This window comes from Conger conger, chromosome 2, assembly GCF_963514075.1.
Source record: "Conger conger chromosome 2, fConCon1.1, whole genome shotgun sequence".
NCBI lineage: Eukaryota > Metazoa > Chordata > Actinopteri > Anguilliformes > Congridae > Conger > Conger conger.
In genome coordinates, this window is record NC_083761.1 from 2,503,203 (window position 1) to 2,530,702 (window position 27,500).

The 27,500-nt window shown below is 51.4% G+C and overlaps 2 protein-coding genes across 2 annotated transcripts in view; both read right to left on the reverse strand.

The window, feature by feature from the left end:
• The window catches only part of vps54 (VPS54 subunit of GARP complex), a 28,482-nt gene extending 27,989 nt beyond the window's left edge, over positions 1-493 (reverse strand). Inside the window, 1 exon segment of the mRNA XM_061222992.1 lies at positions 337-493. The gene's annotated coding sequence lies outside the window, so the exon portion shown is untranslated.
• A 1,362-nt stretch (positions 494-1,855) lies between these two features.
• Positions 1,856-27,500, reverse strand: part of LOC133122692 (E3 ubiquitin-protein ligase pellino homolog 1) — a 35,916-nt gene continuing 10,271 nt past the window's right edge. The window contains exons 2-7 of the mRNA XM_061232789.1: positions 15,924-16,143; positions 13,285-13,414; positions 10,877-10,978; positions 9,696-9,893; positions 8,519-8,707; positions 1,856-4,487 (exon numbers count right to left, since the gene is read on the reverse strand). Of these exons, the coding sequence (XP_061088773.1) occupies positions 3,897-4,487; positions 8,519-8,707; positions 9,696-9,893; positions 10,877-10,978; positions 13,285-13,414; positions 15,924-16,003 (1,290 nt within the window). The 5' untranslated portion in view covers positions 16,004-16,143 and the 3' untranslated portion in view covers positions 1,856-3,896. The remainder of the gene's footprint in view (positions 4,488-8,518; positions 8,708-9,695; positions 9,894-10,876; positions 10,979-13,284; positions 13,415-15,923; positions 16,144-27,500) is intronic.

The following is a 27,500-nucleotide window of genomic DNA, read 5'->3' on the forward strand; positions in this document are numbered from 1 at the left end:
TATGGAGACAGCTTTTCATTGCAAAATAGACAGCTTCCACATTCCAGCCATTACTCATTGTCCTGCAGAAGGCCAACCTCATTCAAACCGTGCACACAGAAAAGCAGTACAGAAGCTCGTCGACAGATAGCCTAGCTGACGCTAGTTTCACTGCGGCCTAGCCTTTTCCAGTTGGATAGTCATAACGTTACACGTAGTAAAGCCTGTCTTGCTTGGGAATATATCGCTAACGTTAGCTTGCTAACCTAAGCCATTTGACAGCTGCAGAACAATTTCAACCCGCCCGTCTGAAATATTCACCAGCTAATCTACGAGTAGTAAAGGTGGCTTATTCACCTCATCGGTAGTTTAACGCTGCAGCGACGTTACGAATAACTGTTGGGCGGTCGAAACACAGCAGCTCCGAGCACCGTACACTCTCTTATCCACCATCACAATCGCTAGACAACAACCAGCGACGAGAGAACGGCCGGTATGACCATAATGCACTGCGCGGAAGCCTTGCTTTCCCCGGAGAAAAAGGTTGAATGGAATGCCGATTCGACGTATGAATGTGTTGCTTGATGTTGGCCTCCCTGTACCTGCCAGGTAGGTATAGTGAGTTGGGTAATTGGGTTGAGAGCAAAGCAACGCGGAACTAGCTTTTATTCATGGCTTCGATATGGTGTACCAAATGGTACCAAATTTGCATAGGTTTTTAATATTGTTTTAGTTGACGTCCACTAATTAGTTCATCTTTCATTTACGGTTTGATTTTGTTATGAGATTTTTGTGATTTCGTTTTCTTTTGGTGATTTTCTTATGAATTTAACGTTTCTACCACAGACATTCTTAGTCTCGCAGGTCTTGAGGCGAACACCTTGACGGCAACACCTGTATGATTGTAACTGTGCCCATCTCTAGTTCTAGTGTTTGCTTATACTGTGAAATGCACTTTAAGCCATTTGTATCTTTAAGCATCTGTTAAATGACTAAATCGTAAATTTTAATCAACTCAAAAGTCAAAGAATACGTTTGTCTAATTGAAACATTCCCATACATTTGAATATTTTATCCACGTGGTGTCACTATTGTACATTAAGGATTTTATTTTTCTGATAGAATGGTGCCTCGCCCATAATTGAATTCTAGTAGATAATTTATAATCGTGTCTCTTTGTTGGGTAGGTGGGAACTTTGAGGGCATTTTTTGAATACATGTATGACAGACTAAAATTATTGCTTTGGTTCATTACCCCGGATCTCCATTTTACTTTAATTCAAGGAGAAAAGTAATGAATAAAATGAAATAGTTTCTTAAGGTTATGCCACTTTGCAGACCATGTAAAAATAATTATCAATACTTCTGGTGTCGAGAATTTACCATTTACCACCATTCTCGGACAAATGGTAATTCTGCTGTGTGAATGGTAAATGGTTTGCATTTAAATAGCGCCTTTATCCAAAGCGCTGTACAATTGAGGCTTCTCATTCACCCATTCATACACACACACTCACACACCAACGGCTATTGGCTGCCATGCAAAGCACCAACCAGCTGGAGCATTTGGGGATAGGTGTCTTGCTCTGGGACATTTCCGACACACCCAGGGCGGAATCAAACCAGCAACCCTTGGCCCAGGTGTGAGGGAAGTAATTTGCTTGGGAGTCATTCAAGGTGGATGTCAATCGTCAGCCAAATGAAGGAACTACTGTCGCGACGCAGTCACGCAATCACACGTCTCTCAAGAGTGAGAATCACTTCTGCGGGAATAACGAAGAGGAATAGGAATTTGCAAGCAGTTGAAAAAAAAACGTCTCCAGCGAGACGAGTTCAGTGGGAGTTTAAAATGTAACTTTGAAAAAATGCATGAAACTTGTCATTTTGAAACTTTTTATTGTTTAAAGTCGGTACAAAAACTGGTAATCTGAACAATATTAACCTTCAGCAGACGCACTGGAGGTGACGCGTTTGTGGACAGACCATGCGAGTCGAGTACAGATAGAGGGTGTCTTCCTTACACATCGAGGGAGACGATGTTCATTTAACAGATTCATAGCTTAGTTCACACACGTTTAATACTGAGTTCAGACAAAACCAAAAAAAAAAATTTTTTTTAATGAAGTTGGGAGTTGTGGATTCCTCAGATCCCAATAAAGACACTAAAACGGTCGGGAGGTGAACGTATGCTGAAGTGACCAGGCTGTAGCCTCTCCCTGAGGTTAGCACGGTGTGCTGGAGCTGTCTGTCTTATACTGAGGATACTGAGCTATTCAATGCACATGCCTGCATACAGCCAATCACACGGCTGGGATCTGTGCTTTGACCAATGATGGGGTAAAACAAAAAAACAGAAGAAGAGGTTTAGCATTCTAGAGCATTCTGTCACCTGCAATAGGAGGGTAGCATTTCGGCAAATGAGCTCGAAAATAATTAATGGAATACCAAAGATCACACTTTAGTAGGTAAATACATTAAAAGAATTCAGAGTTTTTTTATTTTCTTTAATAAATATTTAAATATTTAACTGATTAAAAATCAGTTTTTTTGCGTATGTTTCAAATTTAAGACTAAACGAATGGTCGTTGACAGTCGCACAGGTGTCTCCTGACGTGACGACGGCCTATCTGAGGCAGCTTTCTTGCGCAAGGGCGAACATTTCAGGGCCTATGAAGATGGACGAAATGGCGGCTTTCCAATTTCCAAACGAACCCTGGAGCCCACTGCTCCAAGTGCAATAATGCCATGGAGGGATGTTCATTATAAATACATATCTCATTACAAACATCAGCACACGATATGACAAAAATGAAATATCTTTAAAAAAAAAAAAAAAAAATTTTTTAAACAAAGCTTAAATTTGAGCTGAGAAAGATGCACATGAACACAAGAGGCAAAGTAAAACCTGTAAGAGAGAAATCCCATCATTCACCCACCCCTAAATCACGGATTCTTAAATACAGATTACCTTGTTTACTGTAATAAAATAAAAAATGAATGTTCAAGTTAAGTACATTATATATGATAGTATCTATTAAGAAAACTGAATGTAAAATGCTTCCTATAAACTAATGTAGTTTGCATTTCAGAGTGGCATCTTTATTTATGTAGCATAAATACGAAATCTTCTCTGTTCAGGTTGTGTTAGGTTTGTCGAAGGGGAAAAACACAAACACACGCACACACAACAAACGGCTTTGTATGCTGTATAAACCCAGATTGCATCACTAATAGATTGTTAAAATCTCAAATCGTTTACATTAGTAAATAAAATACTTCCATTTTCAGCAATGTCTCTGTGTTTGGGTGAACGGACTCTTCCGTCTGTCCTTCAGGGTGAAAATATAGTCCTCTTTGTTTCTTTGTAAAATTAAAAAAACATCACTCACAAAAAGGGTCACTTATGAAAGACGAGAAGAAAAGAAAACCGAAAAAAGTTTTTTGTTTTTATAGAAAGGAAGCCGGCTTGTGAGGTTAGCCACATCCCAGCTGAGGAGGCAGGATAGAGGCCCCAGCTACTCAAAACATTCCCACAATGCTGCTGCAATGTAGTGCCAATGTTATTACACATTATAACATTACGACGGGGCAGCCTGTAGCCAAGTGGCTACGGTGCATGACTGAGACCCGGAAGGTTGGTGAGTTCAAGCCCCAGCATAGCCACAATAAGATCAGTGCTGCTGTCGGGCCGTTGAGGAAGGCCCTTAACCCCACATTGCTCCAGGTGGGGTTGGCCCCTGCTTAGACAAACTAACTGAGCTGCTTTGGATGAAAAGCGTCAGCTTATAACGTATAAAAGATTCCAATAACATTGTGGGAACATTTTGTGTTCTGCGGGGCCTAGTCCACGGGCGAGAGGCCCACTCTGGTCCAGGGGAGACAGGCCCACGTCTAGTCCACGGGTAAGAGGCCTAACTCTAGTCCACGGGCCCCTGGAATATGAGTCTGACGTAGCCCCTCTCCCCGTTCAGCTGCTGGGCGCAGAAGGGGCAGGCGGCGTGGAAGGTGTGGGTGCCGTGCGGCAGGGGGATCTGGCTCCAGTACGCCGCCGTCTTCTCCGAGCAGACGTGCCCGCAGGGCGCGAAGGCGTGCGTGGGGGGCGCCGCGTCCAGGTAGAAGCCCGCCTCGCAGCCCAGCCACAGGGGCACGTAGGGCCCGCGGGCCCGGCACATGGGACACTCCCGCTCCCGCTCCCGCTCCCGCTCCCGCTCCCGCTCCCCCGGCGCCCGGCCCCCGCCCCAGCTGTGGTAGCCGTGCACGTGGCCGCAGCGCAGGTAGACCCAGGGCTGCTTGTCGTCCACCACGTCCTTGCGGCGCATGCTGGGGAAGGCCAGCGTGTTGAAGCCCACGGGGCACTGCGGCCGCGCCGCGTTGATCTCCTGCCGCAGCGCCTCCAGGTGCTTCAGCGTGGGCGTGCGCGACAGCCCCTCCGCCGTGCGCCACAGCAGGGTCGCCCCGCACAGGTCGATCAGAGACCCGTCCACCAGCTCCTGAGACTCGTTCTCCACCTGAGAGTCAGAGAGAGAGTCAGAGCACAGCGATTACTACAATACTGAGACTCGTTCTCCACCTGAGCGAGTCAGAGAGAGAGTCAGAGCACAGCGATTACTACAATACTCAGACTCGTTCTCCACCTGAGAGAGTCAGAGAGAGAGTCAGCACAGCGATTACTACAGAGACTCGTTCTCCACCTGCGAGTCAGAGAGAGAGTCAGAGCACAGCGATTACTACAATACTCAGACTCGTTCTCCACCTGAGAGAGTCAGAGAGAGAGTCAGCACAGCGATTACTACAGAGACTCCTTCTCCACCTGCGAGTCAGAGAGAGAGTCAGAGCACAGCGATTACTGCAATACTCAGACTCGTTCTCCTCCTGGGAGGGAGAGAGTCAGAACAGAAGAACTACTCCCGTTACTTACAGCTGTGCTGCTTATACACTTCAGCTATTACTGCTATTGCATCTAATACTACATTACATTACATTATTGGCATTTGGCAGACGCTCTTATCCAGAGCGACGTACAACAAAGTGCATACCCATAGCCAGGGCTAAGTGCGCTGAAAGACCCTAGAGGGAAGTACAATTTCAATTGCTACCTGTACAACAAAGATAAGGACCAGGGTCAATTTTTGTTTTTTTGTTTTTTAGTACTACTAGTACTACAGCTGCCACGGTTACTGCTGCTGTCACTCCTACTACTACAACAAAGAGAAACAAAGAGTATTTTCATGTTAATTGTTATTGAGAAAAAAAAAAGTCAGCCAGCACCCTATAATTCAAAGCAAGACCTACTATCACACTATGCTAACATGCTGACATCTCTTGCAATGCCTAACATTTTCCTGTAGGTGGCAAACTATTCCAGCATTAGGTTTTGGGGAACGTGTCGTGGGTGTTGGCACACTGCACACAGCTCTGGAGGAGGGGGAAAGAGCAAAAGGGGGGAGAGAGGGAGAGGGGGAGAGAGAGGGGGAGGGAGAGAGAGGGGGGGAGGGGGAGGGGGAGGGGGAGGGAGAGAGAGGGGGGGAGGGGGAGGGGGAGGGGGAGGGAGAGAGAGGGGGGGAGGGAGAGAGAGGGGGGGAGGGAGAGAGAGATGGAGAGAGAGGGGGAGGGAGAGAGAGAGATGGATAGGGCGCCAGTGTGAGCGAGGGAGGGAGAGTGTGACTGAGACTGTCAGACTGTGAGGAAGGGAGAGAGAGAGAGGGATAAACTGAAAGAGAGAGGGTCAGAGAGAGAGAGAGAGAGAGAGATGAATGTGATTGGTTGGACAGAGGAATGGGGAATGTGTTTGCGTAGAGTTCCTATGAGGCAGAGCGCACACCCATACACTCGTCAGGAGACCAGCTGGGCTCAGAGCTCCAGAGAGCCCCCCCCCCCCCCCCCCCCCCTTCAACCCTGCACTCCAGTCAATCACCACCGTCTCCCATGGATACGGGGAGGTCCTGCTAGACGTGGGTCACCACCCATAATTTCAGTCTCTGTGACCCATCTGTCCGAGACCACACAGAATCTACCGAATCCCCCCCGCAACTTATCCTAAGTTCAACTCGATTGGGTCTCGGACGTCCACTCGTCTCTGGGTGGTCTACGGCGAGGCCAGAGACACTGGAGAGGTGCATCCTGGGAGACGGCTGGCTGGGGGGTCGTGACGACATCCACGGGGCATTTTCAGGGCATGTTATCGGTGTGATGTCATCAGCCCGCGCCACAGAGACCACGCAGTCCAAGGACTTCGAGCACAGCCGGGTCTCGGTTGCGCACACAACACAAACCACTTCGACTGCAATCATTGGTCTTTATTGCAGTGGCAGCAACTCCCTAAATACCTACGTCTCGATAGCAATTCCAGAAAATTAGCCGAACCCACCCTTTTGGGGGAGGAGGTAAGGGATCCTCCGGATGTTGAAAGAGTAAACTCAACTCAACTCAACTGTAACCGAGCAATAAGGCTTGAGAGGTCGTGGTAGGCTATTTATCGGCAATACAGTCACGGCTGAAGGGTGTTAGCACGAGGAGCGTGAGTGGGTGGGACGTGGCGTTGTAAATCTGTGAACATTGGGGTTCTGTGAAAGCTTGGGAGCTCCTGGACTAGTAGTTATTAATCAGCTTCGTCCTTAATTTGAACAGGATGGGTTTGGCGGGAGAAGTCGCCCGTAATCTGAATCTAGTTCTCGCACACGAGCGTCAGTGAGCTGACCATGGCTGTCCTTTCTCCGCGTGTATCCACAGCACAGCTTATACCTGGGGCTTACACTGCTGTAATGATTTCAGAACAGGACAAAACCAGCTCTGTGAGAGGGAACAAACCAGCACTTCAGTCAAGTCGCGCTGACATTTTAGGCCAGTGTGGCCTTGATCAGAGGATGCAATCTCCACTAAATCTCCTGCCTGTTAAACAGCAGACAATGTTAACGACGCAGAATAATCAGAACTGTGAATAAAGACCAGTGAAAGGGGAGCCCACTCAAACACTCGTGGTGAAGGTAAAGTGAGCCATTTGCATATAACCTCCCCCGTAGTGAAGATAAAATCCATCGCGCCTTAAATAACAGAATGTACCTGCCGTTCAGAAGCTCTAGTCCCAGCGAACCCTGAGAAGCAGTATGTCATGAGCTCACCTCACAGATTGTGTTTAACCTCAGAGGCTGCGTTCACACGGTGGAGGTATGCAGTCGACGCCAAACCGGATATGTGATGCGTTTCACTGAAACAGCGACAGAAACCATCGCCTCCGCCAGTGTTAAACACCGCACACCGCAACCCCCGACCAAACCGTCCGCCGATATCTCAATTCCCCCAGCGTTCACCGTCGTCCGTAGTGGAGGGACGAACCGGACGTCGTTTTTTTAGAAGCAAAATTAAATCGGCATTCACTTTTGTCGTCCCACCCTTTGTGGTCTGTTCACCAGTGCAGGTAACGTTCAATTAATGAGACAACAAGCCCTGCCCTACCATTGTCTTCGCTGAAGGCTGACGTTATGCTTAGCTGATCAATGACACCCTGCTATAATGCAGTCACATGCTTCCACTTGTGCCTGGGTCAAATAGAGCATCTTTTGGATTAAAGTAACTTTCTACCTTTCTACTGAGCTTGTCTGGTGTATTGGAACCTGTGAAATACTCTCAAAAAGTGCAAAACCCCGCCTTCTGGACCTCTTGGTTGCCTCAGTTTGCACCAGGCAAGATCAGTCGAGCACAGAAACACTGACCCAGGTCTGTTTCTACACTAGGAGCCCCAGACCAGGCTAGAGGAAGCCAGACACTCATTCACCTCGACAGGCCCTGAGGTCTGATTCACTTTAACTCTGAATTTTAAGCACAGAGAGACGGTGACTCACTACCAACACAACCGCCTCAGAGGCAATAAACCAAAACACACCGTCTACATTACATTTATAACATCCCAAATGTGTTCCTTCACCCCGAATCAGCTCAGTTGAGTTGAGAGTTAGGGAGGCACCCCTGTTTGGATCTTATTCTGAGGTGGAATACAGCCAGCTGAATCTAATCCAGGGTTAATGGGGCGAGGTTAGCATTGAGGCAGGCTGTGTAAGATGCTTGTTGGGGTGTGGGGGTGAGGTTAGCATTGAGGCAGGCTGTGTAAGATGCTTGTTGGGGTGTGGGGGTGAGGTTAGCATTGAGGCAGGCTGTGTAAGATGCTTGTTTTGGTGTGGGGGTAAGGTTAGCATTGAGGCAGGCTGTGTAAGATGCTTGTTGGGGTGAGGTTAGCATTGAGGCAGGCTGTGTAAGATGCTTGTTGGGGTGTGGGGGTAAGGTTAGCATTGAGGCAGGCTGTGTAAGATGCTTGTTGGGGTGTGGGGGTGAGGTTAGCATTGAGGCAGGCTGTGTAAGATGCTTGTTGGGGTGTGGGGGTGAGGTTAGCATTGAGGCAGGCTGTGTAAGATGCTTGTTGGGGTGTGGGGGTGAGGTTAGCATTGAGGCAGGCTGTGTAAGATGCGTGTTGGGGTGTGGGGGATTAGGTTAAGGGCGCGGGGGTGAGGTTAGCATGTTTTGGGGTGTAACCCGGGGCGCTCCCCACCATCTTGCCCCTCTGCTGGGCGGAGCGCGTCTCCCTGAGGGTGAAGACGTTGCCGCACACGGAGATCTCCCTCCACACGCCGGGGCGGGAGTCCTGCGTGAAGCCGTGCCGCGGGCGCATCACCAGCACGCCGTTGGTGGTCAAACCGTCCATCTGCCCGTCCGCCGTCCGCCACTTAGCCGCCTTCTCCTGGGGGGGGGGGGGGGGGGGAGGGGGGGGGGGGAGGGAGGGAGGGAGAGGGAGGGAGAGAGGGGGAGAGAGGGGGGGAGGGAGAGAGGGGGGGAGGGAGGGAGAGGGGGAGAGGAGGGGGAGAGGGAGGGAGAGAGAGAGAGAGGAGAGGGAGGGAGAGAGAGGGAGAGGAGGGGGAGGGAGAGAGAGGGAGGCGGGGGAGAGAGTGGAGGGAAAGAGGGAGGGAGAGAGGGAGGGGGGAGAGAGAGGGAGGGAGAGAGAGGGAGGCGGGGGAGGGAGAGAGAGGGAGGCGGGGGAGAGAGTGGAGGGAAAGAGGGAGGGAGAGAGGGAGGGGGGAGAGAGAGGGAGGGAGAGAGAGGGAGGCGGGGGAGAGAGTAGAGGGAGAGGGAGAAAGAGAAAGGGGGGGTCAGGGGTCAGCTTTCCCTCTGCTGGCTCACAGACTGTGTGATCAGACTTGTGTGGGTTGGGTGTCACGTTCCTGCTGCATCATCTCTTCCTCATGTACTGTGAGTCTGCCTCATCATCATCATCATCATCACCTCCTTGTGTACAGTGAGCAGATGCAAGTGGTGTGGGGTGTGTGTGTGTGTGTGTGTGTGTGTATTTTAGGGGTGTGTGTATGTATATGAGTGTGAGTGTGTGTGTGTGGATGTGTGTGTGTGTGTGTGTGTGTGTGAGTGAGTGAGTGAGTGAGTGTGTGTGCCTGTGTGAGTGAGTGTGTGAGTGTGAGTGAGCGAGTGCGTGTGTGCGTGTCTGAGTGTGTGTGTGAGTGTGTGTGAGTGTGTGTGTGTGAGTGCGTGTGTGTGTGTGTGAGTGTGTGTGAGTGTGTGTGTGTGAGTGCGTGTGTGAGTGTGTGTGAGTGAGTGTGTGTGAGTGTGAGTGTGAGTGTGTGTGAGTGAGTGTGTGTGTGTGTGTGTGCGAGTGTGTGTGAGTGTGTGTGTGTGTGTGTGTGTGAGTGTGTGTGAGTGTGAGTGTGTGAGCGTCTCACCCCCAGGAAGATGTTCTTGGAGCAGTCGAACCCGGCGGCGTAGATGCGGGCGGTGTGGGGGGGGCCGCGCTGACACAGCACCCTGCAGGAGAAGCGGGAGATGGTGCTCTGCCCCGCCCCCCCCTCCCCGTTACCATGGCTACCGGGCACCGTGTCCGTCACCACCAGGTCTATGGGGCTCTCTGTGGACCGCCCGATCTGGGAGAGGGGGAATTATGTAACACAAACATCCATCTATTATATTACTAAAATCATATAATAGAAATAAACAACTAAATGCTTCCCATTTAATCACGTCGTAATAACCAGAAAGCATATGCATACGTATCAGAATCGGGGTGTCTTCAGAGTTGAGCGTTCAGTCAGGGTGTGTACCAGACGATGTGCGTGTTGAGACAGGGTTGTGGGGACATTGGTGTGTTTAGGGACGGCTGTGGGGATGTTGGTGTGTTTAGGGACGGCTGTGGGGATGTTGGTGTGTTTAGGGACGGCTGTGGGGATGTTGGTGTGTTTAGGGACGGCTGTGGGGACATTGGTGTGTTTAGGGACGGTTGTGGGGACATTGGTGTGTTTAGGGACGGCTGTGGGGACATTGGTGTGTTTAGGGACGGCTGTGGGGACATTGGTGTGTTTAGGGACGGCTGTGGCGACATTGGTGTGTTTAGGGACGGCTGTGGGGACATTGGTGTGTTTAGGGAGGGTTGTGGGGACATTGGTGTGTTTAGGGACGGTTGTGGGGACATTGGTGTGTTTAGGGACGGTTGTGGGGACATTGGTGTGTTTAGGGACGGTTGTGGGGACATTGGTGTGTTTAGGGACGGTTGTGGGGACATTGGTGTGTTTAGGGACGGCTGTGGGGACATTGGTGTGTTTAGGGACGGCTGTGGGGACATTGGTGTGTTTAGGGACGGCTGTGGGGACATTGGTGTGTTTAGGGACGGCTGTGGGGACATTGGTGTGTTTAGGAACGGCTGTGGGGACATTGGTGTGTTTAGGAACGGCTGTGGGGACATTGGTGTGTTTAGGGACAGGGTTGTGGGGACATTGGTGTGTTTAGGGACAGGGTTGTGAGGACATTGGTGTGTTTAGGGACAGGGTTGTGGGGATGTTGGTGTGTTTAGAGACAGGGTTGTGGGGACGTTGGTGTGTATAGGGACAGGCTTGTGGGGACGTGTCTGTACCTGGAACATGTCTGTGTTGCTGTCGTGTGTGTACTCCACCACCACGGTCTGTGCTCGAGACAGCGTGTACGAGATACTGTGCTGGTCCTTGTTGCTGATGGCCTGTCAGGAACACAAGAGGAGTAACAGTGTGTAAAAAAAGAAGACAACAGCAGAACTCGAACGTAGTTCAGACGACAGCCCTGCGTTTCACCCTCAGCTCCACCCCCCCACGCCCAACGACCAATAGAATCCCGGTCTCACACAGGTCACCTTGACGATCGTAAACACGTGCGACTCATCTGACGTTACCAGAACTTATACTACAAATAAAAAAATCGGGATCAGCGAATACAGATATTCAGCATATTTCGCCCTGACCTTTGAAGAAGTGCTTTGAAAAGAAGAGTGCGTGTTGATCTCATACTTCGAAAGGGATTAATAAGTTGTCAGAATAATAGAGAGAAAAACCAGAGCGTCCGGTCACCGGCAGAACAAAAACAGCCTCCTGGTTCTCACGGCGAGTGCCAACCATGAGGTCATAAAACCCAAGGTCTGTAAATAAAACGCTGCTCACTCCTATCTGTTACAGCGCAGCGTCACGGTCGGTCTGTGAGACAGACAGACGGCTATTTACAGAGACGGCCTGGGCATCGCACCAAGGCTCACCCCACCCGCCCTCCTCCACCAACACCTACCCCACCCGCCCTCCCCCACCAACACCGACCCCACCCGCCCTCCTCCACCAACACCGACCCCACCTGCCCTCCTCCACCAACACTGACCCCACCTGCCCTCCCACACCAACACTCTACCCCACCCACCCTCCCACACCAACACTGACCCCACCCGCCCTCCCACACCAACACTGACCCCACCTGCCCTCCCACACCAACACCTACCCCACCCGCCCTCCTCCACCAACACCTACCCCACCCACCCTCCCACACCAACACCTACTCCACCCACCCTCCCACACCAACACTCTACCCCACCACCCTCCCACACCAACACCTACCCCACCCACCCTCCCACACCAACACTGACCCCACCCGCCCTCCTCCACCAACACCTACCCCACCCACCCTCCCACACCAACACTGACCCCACCCGCCCTCCCACACCAACACTGACCCCACCCGCCCTCCCACACCAACACTCTACCCCACCCGCCCTCCTCCACCAACACCTACCCCACCCACCCTCCTCCACCAACACTCTGCCCATGCACTGCAAAAACCACAAAATAAGTCAGCCAGTCCCCAGTACTTTGGTCTTAGATATATTTAGACTCAAAGTGTGATGAAAGATGTTGCCAATGAGCTGCTACAGTTCAAGATTTGCCGAAGAGGGTAAAACAAAATTGTACTGGTCAAACAAACAGGCTAACATAACTTCTCAAGACCCTGCGTCCTAAAACGAGGACATTACATTTTGGCTTCCCTGAGCGTAACATAAGGGACATTTTTTAAATATTTTTACTACAACATGTTTTTGTCATCCAAGACAAAAAAAAGTTGTAAATACTTAGGCTTTTTTTTCTCCTGAGTTAAAACAAATATCCAAAAGAAATATCTCACTACAGGTCATTACAGGTCTTTACAGGTCTTTACAACACTTGTAAAAATAGACTTTTATTTGCACTGATGTTAGATCAGTTCTCCCTTCAGATTAAGCGTACTTTGTGGAAAGTGAGAGCATTGATCCAGGGTTAGTCTCTTACCTTGGCAGCCTGTGGGGTGCAGGCTACAGGCACGGGGAGCACTGATCCAGGGTCAGTCTCTTACCTTGGCAGCCTGTGGGGTGCAGGCTACAGGCACGGGGAGCACTGATCCAGGGTCAGTCTCTTACCTTGGCAGCCTGTGGGGTGCAGGCTACAGGCACAGGGAGCACTGATCCAGGGTCAGTCTCTTAACTTGGCAGCCTGTGGGGTGCAGGCTACAGGCACGGGGAGCACTGATCCAGGGTCAGTCTCTTACCTTGGCAGCCTGAGGGGTGCAGGCTACAGGCACGGGGAGCACTGATCCAGGGTCAGTCTCTTACCTTGGCAGCCTGTGGGGTGCAGGCTACAGGCACGGGGAGCACTGATCCAGGGTCAGTCTCTTACCTTGGCAGCCTGTGGGGTGCAGGCTACAGGCACGGGGAGCACTGATCCAGGGTCAGTCTCTTACCTTGGCAGCCTGTGGGGTGCAGGCTACAAGCACGGGGAGCACTGATCCAGGGTCAGTCTCTTACCTTGGCAGCCTGTGGGGTGCAGGCTACAGGCACGGGGAGCACTGATCCAGGGTCAGTCTCTTACCTTGGCAGCCTGTGGGGTGCAGGCAACAGGCACGGGGAGCACTGATCCAGGGTCAGTCTCTTACCTTGGCAGCCTGTGGGGTGTGCAGGCTACAGGCACGGGGAGCACTGATCCAGGGTCAGTCTCTTACCTTGGCAGCCTGTGGGGTGCAGGCCACGTGCACGGTGCTGGGCCTCACCCCGTTGGCCTTGGGCCTCCTGCACAGCGCGAAGCGGCTCTTCCGCCGGCCCCGGTCCCCGTTGGGCAAGGAGCCATTGTACCTGCGGCACAGAGCAGCCAGCGTCAGGATCTGAACCCCAACATGAACCCCCGCGGTGAAGCACAGAGCAGAATCCAAACCCTGTGACGAACACTATAAAGACCCCCCCGTAATGAACCCCCAGAATGAAGCACAGAGCACACCCCGAATCGGGATCTGAACCCCGAAATGAACCCTGAACGAAGCATAGAACACTCACGGGCAGGACGCACCCAAATGAACCCCAAAATTGATCTCCAGAGCCCCCAATCAGGATTTGAATCCCGAAATCAACCCTAAAACTCACCACAAATGAAACGGAATACCCACAGTCAACATCTGAACCCTGAAACAAACCCCCAAAAATGAACCCCGCATTGAAGCACAGCAACTCAGCCCTTTTCTTTCAGCAGCACCGTAACGACTATCCATCCATCCATCCATTATCTGAACCCGCTTATCCTGAACAGGGTCGCAGGGGGGCTGGAGCCTATCCCAGCATACATTGGGTGAAATGCAGGAATACACCCTGGACAGGTCGCCAGTCCATCGCAGGGCACACACACCATTCACTCACACACCCATACCTACGGGCAATTTAGACTCTCCAATCAGCCTAACGTGCATGTTTTTGGACTGTGGGAGGAAACCGGAGTACCCGGAGGAAACCCACGCAGACACGGGGAGAACATGCAAACTCCGCACAGAGAGGCCCCGGCCAACGGGGATTCGAACCCAGGACCTCCTTGCTGTGAGGCGGCAGTGCTACCCACTGCACCATCCGTGCCGCCACACCGTAACGACTAGGGCAACCAAATCAAATCCGCTTCTTCCGCAAAGTAAATTTCACCGTGCAAACGACAGTCGTAACTGGAATATTGACAAACCATTAAAGCATTCAGACTGGGAGAGTCTGAGGCACACAGATTACATAAACGGAGCGGAACCGGCTTTGAAGTAGCGGCTTATCTCGAGCACCGCTCAGATCAAAAGACTTCCTCTTCACACAACGGGGTCAACTCCATGAGTGGGTGCGTGCTGTTTACATTCGTGGCTATTCACGGCAGGCTAACGTGCTAATGCTAAAACCAGGCCGCCTCGAGGTTTTTTCCTGCTGCCCCCGAGACACCAGTCTGGCACATTTTGGTCTGTCCCACGTCTACGCATCCAAACACAAACAAGAGGTATGAACGTCCTTGTGAGGGCAACGAGTCTTTGTTTTAGAATTTGCGTCTGCCAAATCTCTCCCGTTTCCTCGCGATAAACGATTCCTGTAATCCATTAACGACTTGTTGGCGCAACGGCACGATGGTTTTACTACAGCCGTTAAAGTTTAACGTGAAGGCATACGCTTAGGCACGTTCGCCTTCTTGAGAAATTCCCTCCATTATCCGTGCATAGCGAGTGTTTGTTTGCGAGCGGTGAGTTGGAACTGCCCCAACCTCTGAGCTGAGCGTTTGTCTCTTCCCTTTGCGCTCTCATATTCCTGCTGTTGTTCTGAATCTCTCTCCTTGCTGTTGTTATTGAATCTCAGGGAATTCCACAACATTCCACATGATAGAAGCCTGCAACCCTCAGGAGATAAATTAGGCTAGTGCGACTGTTAATGTCTGGGGTCCCTAGACACCCTTACAGAGCTAAGTGGTATGTTATCTGCTTATGTTTTGGGGTTTTTTGCACCCATTACCGGATTGCAAAGGTCAATTACCATCAGTCCTTTCTTTGGCTTTTCCCATGCTGATGGATGACAGAGGGATGTTGCATGCTTGTTACGTAATTTTTATACTCAAGTGAAGTGATGGAATCACATAATATAATTCCTTTAGACTGAGTTTAACTACATTATAAGTAAAAACGTATTGCCTTTTTCAAATTGTTGGATTTTACTTACAATAATTTTTAAGGGTACCGATAATTTTACTGAATTAACTCGATAGATGTTTCTTTCTACGAGAAAGGAAGCTCCACTCGGAAGCTCCGGAGTTTGAGTGAGCTTTACACGAGCCTGGGAACCAATTAAAATGAGCTGCCAATGCATTCTGGGAGGAGGGGTACACGACCACAGAAATGCCAGCACGTGTGTGGCCAGAATGTTATTTCCCCCTGGCGTGAGAGAGAGAGAGAGAGAGCGCGGAGCTCAAACACACACACGCCGCTTTGAGCGCAACCTCAGAGAAGAGACGGGGAATTTCGGAGGAACGTTTACGACGTGTTCGTCGCCGTCTGCATTCCTGCGTGGCTCCGGCGGGGAATGTCCCGGGAGAAAACCGGCAGCGCTTCCTCGGACCGAGCGCTTTCATCGCCAGGGGCTCCCCCCTGCTATCCCACAATGCACAGGTGCAGGATGAAGCGGTCTCACCCTGCCATCCCAGCATCAAGTAAAGATTCAGCCCGTGCTTCGAGACGATGACACCCTGGGCCAATCACAAAGTCCCGAGCGGCTGACCTTTGAACTGTCCGTCAGTGGGGACGGTCCCCCCTCCCTGCCCGCCGCGGGGCGCAACGCGAGAGTTCCGGGCTTCCACACTCACCCCAGGATGATGAGCTCCCCGTACTTCACCGGCGCTTTGGTGGAGGCTGTGCAGATGTTTTCCTGGTCAGGAGAGAACATGGGAGCGGCTGGGCGGGGGAGGGGGGCGATGGCGGGGGGGGGGGGGGGGGGGGGTCCCGCGGGAAACGCTCTTCCGTCCCACACGTCAGAGTCTCCTCATTCTTCCCCCATTCACCGCTGCTCCTCGACTACGCCGAACACTGCGTGCAAAACAGAGCGAGAAATCCAGATAAACACCTCGTGAAGGTTTCCCTGCGTTAGGACTGTGGTCCACGGAGAACCAGAGCTGGGGTCAAATGGTTCAATGGTAAAATATACTGCATTTATGCAGTGCTTTTATCCAAAGTGCTTTACAATTGATGCCTCTCGTACACTCACACACACACACTCACACACACTCACACACACTCACACACACTCACACACACTCACACACACTCACACTCACTCACACTCACTCACACTCACTCACACTCACTCACACTCACTCACACTCACTCACACTCACTCACTCACACACACACACACTCACACATGGTAACTGGCTGCCATGCTAGGCATGGACCAGCTCATCATGAGTAATTGGCGGTTAGGTGTTTTGCTCAGGGACACTTCAACACACCCAGGGCGGGGAATCGAACCGGCGACCTTTCCGACCGCCAGTCTTTGAAACACAACATAACATTTGAATTAACAGTTGAATTCTAAAGTACAGCGAAACATATTGTGATCTTGGGCCTGTTCTGTGAGTCACCGGGTGAGTGGTGCAAATATCTCCACAGACTGTTGGGTGAGTCACTGACTGCTCTGTCCAACTCAGACCCATTTTCACAGGTCAGATGTTCTGAAGACTTCGATTGGGGAAAAAAAAAGATATACAGCTAGGCTGCCCAACCCTGTTCCTGGAGATCTACCGTCCTGTAGGTTTTCACTCCAACGCCTAACAAAGCACTCCTCATTCAACAGCTAGAGCAGGGCTGCCCAACCCTGTTCCTGGAGATCTACCATCCTGTAGGTTTTCACTCCAACACAGCACACCTCATTCAACAGCTAGAGCAGGGCTGCCCAACCCTGTTCCTGGAGATCTACCATCCTGTAGGTTTTCACTCCAACCCTAACAAAGCACACCTCATTCAACAGCTAGAGCAGGGCTGCCCAACCCTGTTCCTGGAGATCTACCATCCTGTAGGTTTTCACTCCAACACTAACACAGCACACCTCATTCAACAGCTAGAGCAGGGCTGCCCAACCCTGCTCCTGGAGATCTACCATCCTGTAGGTTTTCACTCCAACCCTAACAAAGCACACCCCATTCAACAGCTAGAGCAGGGCTGCCCAACCCTGTTCCTGGAGATCTACCGTCCTGTAGGTTTTCACTCCAACCCTAACAAAGCACACCTCATTCAACAGCTAGAGCAGGGCTGCCCAACCCTGCTCCTGGAGATCTACCGTCCTGTAGGTGTTTACTCCAACCCTAACAAAGCACACCTCATTCAACAGCTAGAGCAGGGCTGCCCAACCCTGTTCCTGGAGATCTACCGTCCTGTAGGTTTTCACTCCAACACTAACACAGCACACCTCATTCAACAGCTAGAGCAGGGCTGCCCAACCCTGTTCCTGGAGATCTACCGTCCTGTAGGTTTTCACTCCAACACTAACACAGCACACCTCATTCAACAGCTAGAGCAGGGCTGCCCAACCCTGCTCCTGGAGATCTACCATCCTGTAGGGCTTCACTCCAACCCTAACAAAGCACACCTCATTCACCGGCGATCAGTCGCGTCTGAAACTCTCGCCTGCAGCCGGAGTCCCTCTGCTAGAGCGCCTGAATTCGGAGTGACCACCATCTGGCATGGCCCGTTCATGTGTTATTGATCGTGTGCGTGAGAGCCCATCAGAGCCAGTCTGCTGCGTCTGATCGGAAGTATAGATTAGACTGGTAGCTGGGCAACGGGATCAAATGCCCCAGCTAGCCGCCACTGTCCCTAACCCCGCATTACATTACATTACATTAGACTCCACTACACTGTAGTCATTTAGCAGACGCTGTTATCCAGAGTGACGTACAACTAAGAGCATACTCATAACCAGGGATACGTGCGCTGAAAGACTCGAGAGGGAAGCACGGTTCCGGGTGCCAGAGTGAGCACATGGATGAGTAACTTGAACCCCGGCCTGGAGATTACTCTGCGGAGAACAAAAGCAGCAATACGACAGTCTCGTTGGCAAATCGCACTCGCGATAACAAAACAAGCGCGCACAAGTGTGATAACCGCGATGAACGGTTCCCACGGCCAATTAGAGATTACAGGGAGGGGCGGGGAGAGGCGCAGCCTGAAGAGAACCGTCTTCGCTCTGCGCTTGAAGGTCGTCGAGAGTCTGTGATGTTCTGCCATGAGGTTTTACCGCTGACACCCTCCCCCTGCTCCCATCCCTAAACAACAGCAAGGCGGGTTTGAGAAAAGGGCTTCGGAAAGGTCGCCCGAATCAAAGAGATCTTTATCAGAGAGACCCAGGTCGAAACGGTTAAGCCTGACCCAATTCAGAGCTGAAAAACAACACAAGCGGGCAATTAGCAATCTCTCGATCTCATCCAAAAATAGGAAGAAAAAAAACAAAACACACAAAAGAAGTGAGAAGTGCTTTTATTTTCAGTCTCGGCTTAATCACGCGCTTTTATTTTGGAGAGTTTCACTCAGAGCATTAGCGCTTCCTGTCAGTGAGCTGCTCTCAAGCATTCACATTTCATTTCATATCGCAGACTCCACAACAATGACAACTTAATGATTAAATTAATGTGTTATTTAGCTGTCGCTTTTATCCAAAGCGACTTACAGTTGATTAGACTAAGCAGGGCACAATACCCCCCAGGAGCAATGTGAGGTTAAGGGCCCAACAGCTGCACTGATCTTATTGGGGCTACACTGGGGCTTGAATACAATAATAATTCACACAGGCCGACTTGTGTTGCACAGCAGTGAGCAGAGCTGTGTGTGGGCATCAGCCAATGAGAAACGCCCTCACGTCACGCCAAACAACTTCCTCTTCCCAAAGAAACACCCAAAACCACCGCCCAGTCTAAGTACAGTTTTTTTTTTTTTTTTGGAAAGACTAAAATTAAGACAGCCCACCTCAGAAATGGAAGCTGCTTAAAACAACGCTTCAGAAGCAGCCCAGCCTTGGTTCCGGGCTCGGTTCTGAAGGTGTCCCGGCGTGGGAAGAGGAAGGAGCCCCGAACAGGACCGTGTCATTAGAGCGGCCGGTCCAGACACACTAACGCCAGTTCCCTCCGACGGCCCTTTCATCAACGTCCCATTACGGAACCATGACGGAACCATGACGGAACCATGACGGAACCATTACGGAACCATTACGGAACCATGACGGAACCGCCACGTGTTTGAGATTAAGGGCTGTGCTCGCCCCGCAAAAGACTTCACCGCCCTGCGAAGTCAACACCTGCTATTCCACTCTGGAGAGAGGACTGAAAAGGCAAAAGCTCTACAGCACATAACAACTTTCCTGGGAAACATATATACCCGGGACAATTGGACTTTATTGACATATGACGCATGATATATGTAATTTGTAGTATTAGGCCTAGACAACATATTGTGTAATATGTAGTCTTTTTTTTTTTTTTCTGGTTACAAGAACGTCAATTCAAATCTGATCCCAAACAGGACGTGCACCCACATAACAGGAAACGGCATCGAGAGGCAAGGAGGGTCAAGATCATGTGACCATCTTAACCCTTTAAGGTGTGAAGATTCTTAATTGAACATTCTAGTGCTGATGTCACAATGACTGCTGGAAGCATCGGAGTTCTAGAACAACGTCTTAGAATTAAAAATGTAATGTAATGTAAAAATAAATGAAACATTTCTACACTTCAGAAGGGTTCACAATTAATGAGACAGAAGCAGCACTCCATCTGTGGAAAATGAACAACGCCCGCCCAAGCAGGTCAAATCAGCACTGCGGAGCTCAGCTGACTAAGTCCGCGCGCACGCCATCATTTCTCCACCAGATTTCGCCCCAAACTAACACCTGCCGCAGCGCACAGAAACTGAAGTGCCTGCCAGATCTTCATCTGCAAGACATCATGCATTCGCGAAAGCTTTCCGTTACCAGCGGAGGATGCGGCGGGGTGGGAGTATGAAAGCGGCCGTTTGCTGGCAGGGCCGAAGGGGGGGGTGTGCCCTGCCCTGGGAGCGGTGTCGGCCGGTCGGCCCACGCTGCCCGGACCCAGAAAGCCCCAGGGCGCCGCACCGCACCGCAGGAAGTGGGTCAGCGGGTCAATCAGCCGACCCGGGCGTCTGGAAACGCAGATGAGAGAACCCCGTCTGATCGTCAGGGCGATACCGTGCCAACGGGCGCCTGGCAACGGCACGCTGCACCACGGCAACCTGCCGCACACAGCAAGCCAGGGCAACCTGCCACACAAGGCAACGCCACGGTAACCTGCCACACAAGGCAACGCCATGGCAACGTCGAAAACCGCAGCAGGCAGACGGGCCTGGGCTGAGACACTAAGTGCTTGCCGCTGGGGCGGTACCCCTGGCCACAAAATGTCATTCATTTAGAAAAATAAGCTTGGAGAACAAACATACTCATTTGTACCAAAAGAGAACATTACTGTACTTTCAGGCTAAATTCGAGAAATGTGATCCTTGAAGAACAAAAACGTACCTCCACTGTCACTGTATTTCTGAGTGTACTCTGTGGTTCATCGAGGTACAGACACGCTCCCTGTACATAATGACACCGGCTTTTTCTTAGCAGCACGCGCACGCGTCTGTGTGTGCATGTGAGCGTGCGCGTGTGTGTGTGTGTGTGTGTGTGTGTGTGAGCGTGAGCGTGTGTGTGAGTGTGAGTGTGTGTGAGTGTGTGTGTGTGTGAGTGTGTGCGTGTGCGTGTGTGTGAGTGTGAGTGTGAGTGTGAGAGTGAGTGTGTGTGTGTGTGTGTCCAACGCTGGTTTGCTGTACACCACCCTCCAAGAACTGCCACCTGTGGCGGCCCAAAGGCAAACACAAACATGTCTTCACACTGCAGACTAACCACCTCCTAACCACCGACACCACCTCACAGTCACAGTCCCAACAAAGCAGACTTTTGAGGGATTAAGACACAAATGAAGAACGAATCGGACCGTGACCGTGTGGAAATAGGGTTTTATGTGGCTTCCTTTTAAACGGATTTCGCAGTTGCACCACCGAGCTCCCGTTACGCTTCAGCGTCTGGGACACGGCACATTTGATCTAACTGTGGCGAGGATGATGTTATTACTGGACTGTGGAGATGGACAAACACACGACGGATTTGAGTATTTTACACTGTAGCATTCTCCCACCGAATGTCAGGTCCTTACAGGTGAATGCTGGGGCACCTGAGGGCTGAGAACTGCTGGTTCTCCACCCTCCCTTTACTCTTTCAGAAAGGCCCCTTTCCTGCCCAAACCAAACAACCGACCACATGGATGGCAGGTTTAATCTGACTGGCGGTGTGAGAAACGTACACAGGAAGTGCAGAGGAGATGGTTAAAACCTCGGGCCGTGTGTCATCAACAGGTGCAGGTTCTGCGCTGGCACAGGAAGTCACTTCAGCGACATGTTCCTTCCGCTTCCTGAAGTGAGATCACGCTTCATGGCACGGGCGTGTTTCACAAAAGGGCAACGATGAGAGCGAGTGTGTGTTTGTGTTTGTGTTCTCAGTCAAACACAGTGTGTGTAACAACTGTGTGTTCTCAGTCAAACACAGTGTTTGTAACAACTGTGTTTGTGTTCTCAGTCAAACACAGTGTGTGTTTGTGTTCTCTCAGTCTGTTACATACAGGGACAAACGAAACACAGCTTGCAACTTTAAAAAAAAAAATAATAATAATAATTTTAAATATATATAAATGTTTAATGTGAACAGCTCAGAGAGATGGAATACCACAGGGAAGGGGGTGAACACAGCTGAACACAGCGAACACACAGCTGTTCCAGGGCCTGGACTCTCTCCCAGCTGCTCGAATGGAGCGAGAACACGTGCTGTCCAAATGTGTGATTTAATACCGTTCCAACAACTCACGAGGGTCCAGTCTCAACCCCCCCGCCCTCTCAACCCCCCCGCCCTCTCAACCCCCCCGCCCTCTCAACCCCCCCCTCCCTCTCAACCCCCCCGCCCTCTCAACCCCCCCCTCCCTCTCAACCCCCCCCTCCCTCTCCCCACTCCTTTCCTGGCGTAATTTCTCATTCTCTGGGACGAAAACAAACCCGGGGCTACACACACACCGTGTTCCCGGGCCTGAGCGAGTGGCTGCAGAACCACACACACACACACACACACACACACCACACACACACACACACCACACACACACACACACACACTCACACTCACACTCACACTCACACTCACACTCACACTCACACTCACACTCACACACCCAGCCAGCAGGAGCACCACCACTCACCCTGTTACACACACGAAGCATCCGCTTCATTTCCCCCAAAATAAGGCCCTCACCCCACAGGAACATGAGTATTTTGGGTTCAGGCACTGAGGGCAGCCTGCAGCTGAGGTGCATGACCGGGACCCGGAAGGTTGGTGGTTCAAGCCCCAGTGTAGCCACAATAAGATCAGTGCAGCTGTTGGGCCCTTGAGCAAAGCCCTTAACCCCACATTGCTCCAGGGGGGGGGATTGTCCCCAGCTTAGTCTAATCAACCATAAGTCGCTTTGGATGAAAGAATCAGCTAAATAACTGAAACGGAATGGAATGTTTAACACACATTTAAAAAAAGAATTGTCCGTCTATGCCATACCTCAGCAATGCAGTACGGGACACAGGGAGGGGGGAAACTAATTGGCAGAACTCAGCGAAACGTTCACAGGCTGAACTCAGCAGCTGGGGCCAAAGTGGTGCGGTTTAATGCCAACCCCCCCCAATCTCCCCCCCCCCCCCCTTCTGCCATGAAGGCACTGGGAGGGATGTTTGGAATTACACTCGCGTCGCCTAGCAACCCTGGCACACAGGACAGGTCAGCTCCGCCCACTCCGCCCTGAGCAGAACCTGTCCTGGATCGTTACTCCGTCTCTAGGGTGAAAAACATAAATACAGCAAAACAAAAAAAAGTAAAAAAAATCACACGGCGCGCCCGGGTTGAGTGCGCCCGTCTCCACACTGAAAACCGGTCTGTTTGAGCACACGCGTGTCAGAGCTGTGACTGATCATCGATCGTGTCACGCCAACAACAACACCAGAGCAACAGACACGGGCCCGGTACCAGTCCAGGCCCGGTACGGTACGGTACGGTTCTGTGGCCACGCTCAATAACACGGACGCTTGCAAGTAGCTTCCTCTCTGGATGAAAGGGCGGGAGATGAAAGGGACGCTTTATTGGGCCGGAGGGGCAGAGATAATCAGAAACGGGTGACTCAGGATCTGAAGGTGTCCCGTGTCCACCAACACTGGCACGCCGCAGCCAAAAAAGAAAAAACCATCAGGAGAATATCAGACTGGAGAAAGGGTTTGCGGAAAGAGACACAGGTGGGTTTCTGCACTGCGACCCGCTTCAACTTCACCACCTTTGTTGAGAATCCTTTGAAGGATGATGACACACACACACACACACACACACACACACACCAATGTTGTACAGGCGTCTGAACACACTCCCGTTTCTAAATCCCATTTCTCCCATTTCCGGAGTGATGTGGAGGGATTTTTTCCCCGTCTGTAGGCGAGCAGAGACCAACAGGCTCATCGTGGGGTTTACTCATCTGTGCATCTCTGGGAAGCAGCTTGGCTGCAACCCGCCAGCCCCGCATATCGATTGTGTCCGCCAAACGTGCCGCAGATGTCCCGACGGAGACAGACCAGGCCGGACAGACAAACACCGGCCGGAAAAAAACGCCAACAGCGCTCATGAGCCCAGCGTTTTCACAGGTGGGTCACAAATGTGCGAGCGGAATGTTCTTAACCGTGAACATTCTAAGGCTGACGTCACAATGACAATCGCAGTTCCAGAGTTCTAGAACACTGACTGACTCCCCACAGCCGTTGGGCCCTTGAGCAAGGCCCTTAAACCCTGCATTGCTCCAGGGGAGGATTGTCTCCTGCTTAGTCTAATGAACTGTACGTCACTCTGGGTATGGGCGTCTGCCAAATGGCATTAATGTAATGTAATGTAATCTCCCATCCTGACCGCACAGGGAATGTTGGGTGTGGAACACATTCTCAAAACGACCCGCCGTGAAACCAAATGGGCTGGAAAAAGAACATAACTGTAAAGGCCAATTCAGATCAAAGAGTCCTCCGGCTAACGAGACGGTCGGTCTTCAGACGTTTTTCAGGAGAAATTCCGATCGGCGCGAGCCGCTGAGATTCAGAGCAGCTGCTGCTGACTTGTCTTTAAGGTTTAAAAACAAATCTGGCGTCCAGACGCAGACCCAGACGCAGACCCAGACCCAGACCCAGACCCAGAGCCAGGCCCAGACCCAGGCCCAGAGCCAGGCCCAGAACCAGGCCCAGAACCAGGCCCAGACCCAGAGCCAGGCCCAGACCCAGGCCCAGAGCCAGGCCCAGAACCAGGCCCAGAACCAGGCCCAGAGCCAGAGCCAGACCCAGAGCCAGGCCCAGAACCAGGCCCAGAACCAGGCCCAGAACCAGGCCCAGGCCCAGAACCAGGCCCAGAGCCAGGCCCAGAACCAGAACCAGGCCCAGAACCAGGCCAGGCCCAGACCCAGACCACTCACCTGCTGTTACGCTCATGGATACGGGCAGCTAATTTCTTACACTTCGGTTTGTTTTTGTTTTTTTTCAAGCACACCAGTCACACCTGCAAAGTGAAAAGGTAAGATAGCCCCCCCCCCCCCCCCGGGGAAATTCAACCTGCCACAGCAGCAGAGGTGCAATCAGAAAGAGAAGTCACACACAGAATAATATTTAACAGTCTCATTTGTATGCGCAGTACTGTTCCGGTTTCCGTACTCTATCCAGCATACAGTAATTCTACTGCGGGTCTGTATCCGTTATTGTAATATACATTAAAGCACAGATCTACAAGTGCAATATAATTTGCCCTTCCACCAGGAATAAAATTCGATACAACTACGTCCCCTTGGGCTAATCTCGTAGAGGGCACATAAATGCTATCGTGCTATCGGGCTAAAGGGCTCGTCTTGAGAATACAGGGCCTACATTTCCCCCTGAATGCCACGGGAAGGGCGCGGAGCCCGAATCGATATCGGCGGCGGCGCAGGGCGGTGTGTGGAGCGAACGGGTCGCCGTGAACAAGGCCGGGACTATGCGCGGGGGAGCGTGCGCCCGGGCGGAGGGTGAATGAGCCCAGTTAGGCAGAGAAGAGAGGCGCATTCAGGCCCTCCCTGTAAATGGACAATGGGCGACTGCTCCAGACCCCGTCGTCCCCAGGAAGAGGGCCCTTATTGTGACTTCACTTCTCCGCAACAAGAGCGCTTCTGTGCCGCCTTTCCTTCGCGGAAAACGTAACCCCAGCGCCACACCTACCCAACCCGCACACGCGCCAGACGGGTAAACTCGTCGTTTAGTTTTTTGGGGGTTTTTTTTTTTTTAACGGGGACGCGGAAAATTCTCCATCGGTGCCCTGCCCGTTGACATTTCCGAACGCCTCTGTGGTTTTCCGTCCGGGAGAGGAGATCTTTCGCCTGGTTCGCTCACCCCGAGGGCTGTTTCGTGAGAGCCTCTATCTCTCCGTCTATCTCTCCGTCTATCTATCTATCTCCTTCGGTTTTTGACCTCTTTGTCTCGTGCGCTTCTGGGATGTGAAAGCATCACCGCACCCGTACAGTCATTCTGAAGTCACACGCGCAGACAAGAGGAGGAAAGACAGCGGGCCTATTTATGACAATCACAATACAACACAACCTCAATACCGAGGATCCAGGATCTGGGGCCCAGACAGACTGAGCAGTTTCCACTGATCTACACACGCGTCTGTTTGACGGGAGACCAGAGATGAGTTTCCCTTCCAGAAGAGCATGCCAGGCACGATGACATCAGAGCCTTGCGGCTACGAAACGCGTGACCGAAAGGTTTTTGCGGTTCAAGCCCCGGTGTAGCCAAGATAAGATCAGTGCTGCTGTTGGCCCCTTGAACAAGACCCTTAACCCCACATTGCTCCAGGGGGGATTGTCCCCCTGCTTAGTCTAATGAACTAAGTCACGATGATGACGACGACGACGACGACGACGATGATGGAGGACTCACCGGAGGGGGGAGGGTTTGCACAAAAGGTGCACTGTGCAGACGGACGCCTCCTGTGTTAGTGGGACAGCCTCAGAGCCCCTCTCCCTGACGAGCTCTGCATATTAAAGAGGGTAAAGTGTGGTCACATGACCGCGAGCCACTAGCGTTACGTTCTGAAGACGGGGAGGGGCTGACGGCTGAGCCTCATGCTAACAATCCCTCCACTCTGACACACAGTCACTGACGCTCGGGGTTCTGGGAAGGGCGTGTGCTGGACTCAGACACACAGCGTTTGATTTGTAATGGGAACGTTATGGGAACGTAAATGGAACACAAAGGGAATGCACCAGATTAAGCTGAAGTGCACACACACACACACATACACACATACAGGCCAATGAGTGTGTTTCTGTACTGTTCAGCAAGGAACTGAACCCACACCGTACCTCCATACATTCACACACACACACACACACACACACACACACACACACACACACACACAGTTCCAGACACACACACATATACATACACACACACAAATAGACCATATTCCAAATCATGGCTCAAAAAGAAAATCAGTTCTGTGACCTAGTTTTCACTCATCTAACATTTCCCAAATGTTCCCACAGAAGAACTGACAAAATAATGTGTAAAATCCACACGTTGCACTAGATTTATATCCTTCCTGGCCATTAGCTAAATTAACTTTGCTCAATAAATTCCAGTTTTATGATGTCTCTGTCCAATGTGTTTTATACGGTAGGAGGGTGAGCCACTGCGAGAACAGCAGTATTAATTAGCACAAGGAAAAAACACGAGCAATTGAGCTTTCACGCCCAATTCATCCTGCGTTAATGAGTTATTACAATACCCAGCAGATATTACAACACTCACTTTATTATCCGCTAATGGAACTGCGCTCCACCAACTTCACCTCGTTTACACCAGTGCCAGTCAGCTGACGCTGAACAGGGGACGACCCCCCCCCCCAGGGCAACAGCTGAACACTCTACTGCTGATGTCACAATCACTGCTGATGTCACAATCACTGGCGATAACGGAAAGCAGCGTGAGTGCTAGAACACCGACTGCGAACAACATTCCAAAAAACCTCCCACTCCCCAAAGGGTTAATCCCACTGGACAGCCTGTACTCCACCTGCTAATGAGACCGCTAACCACACACACACACACAGACACACAGACACACACACACACACACACACACACACAACGACCGCTTCCATCAGCCCGGGAAAAGGGAAGAGACAGCTAGCGGGAACCGGATCTCCCTCGATGAATCAAATCTCAGATCCATCTCCTGCCCACCCCCCACCTTCA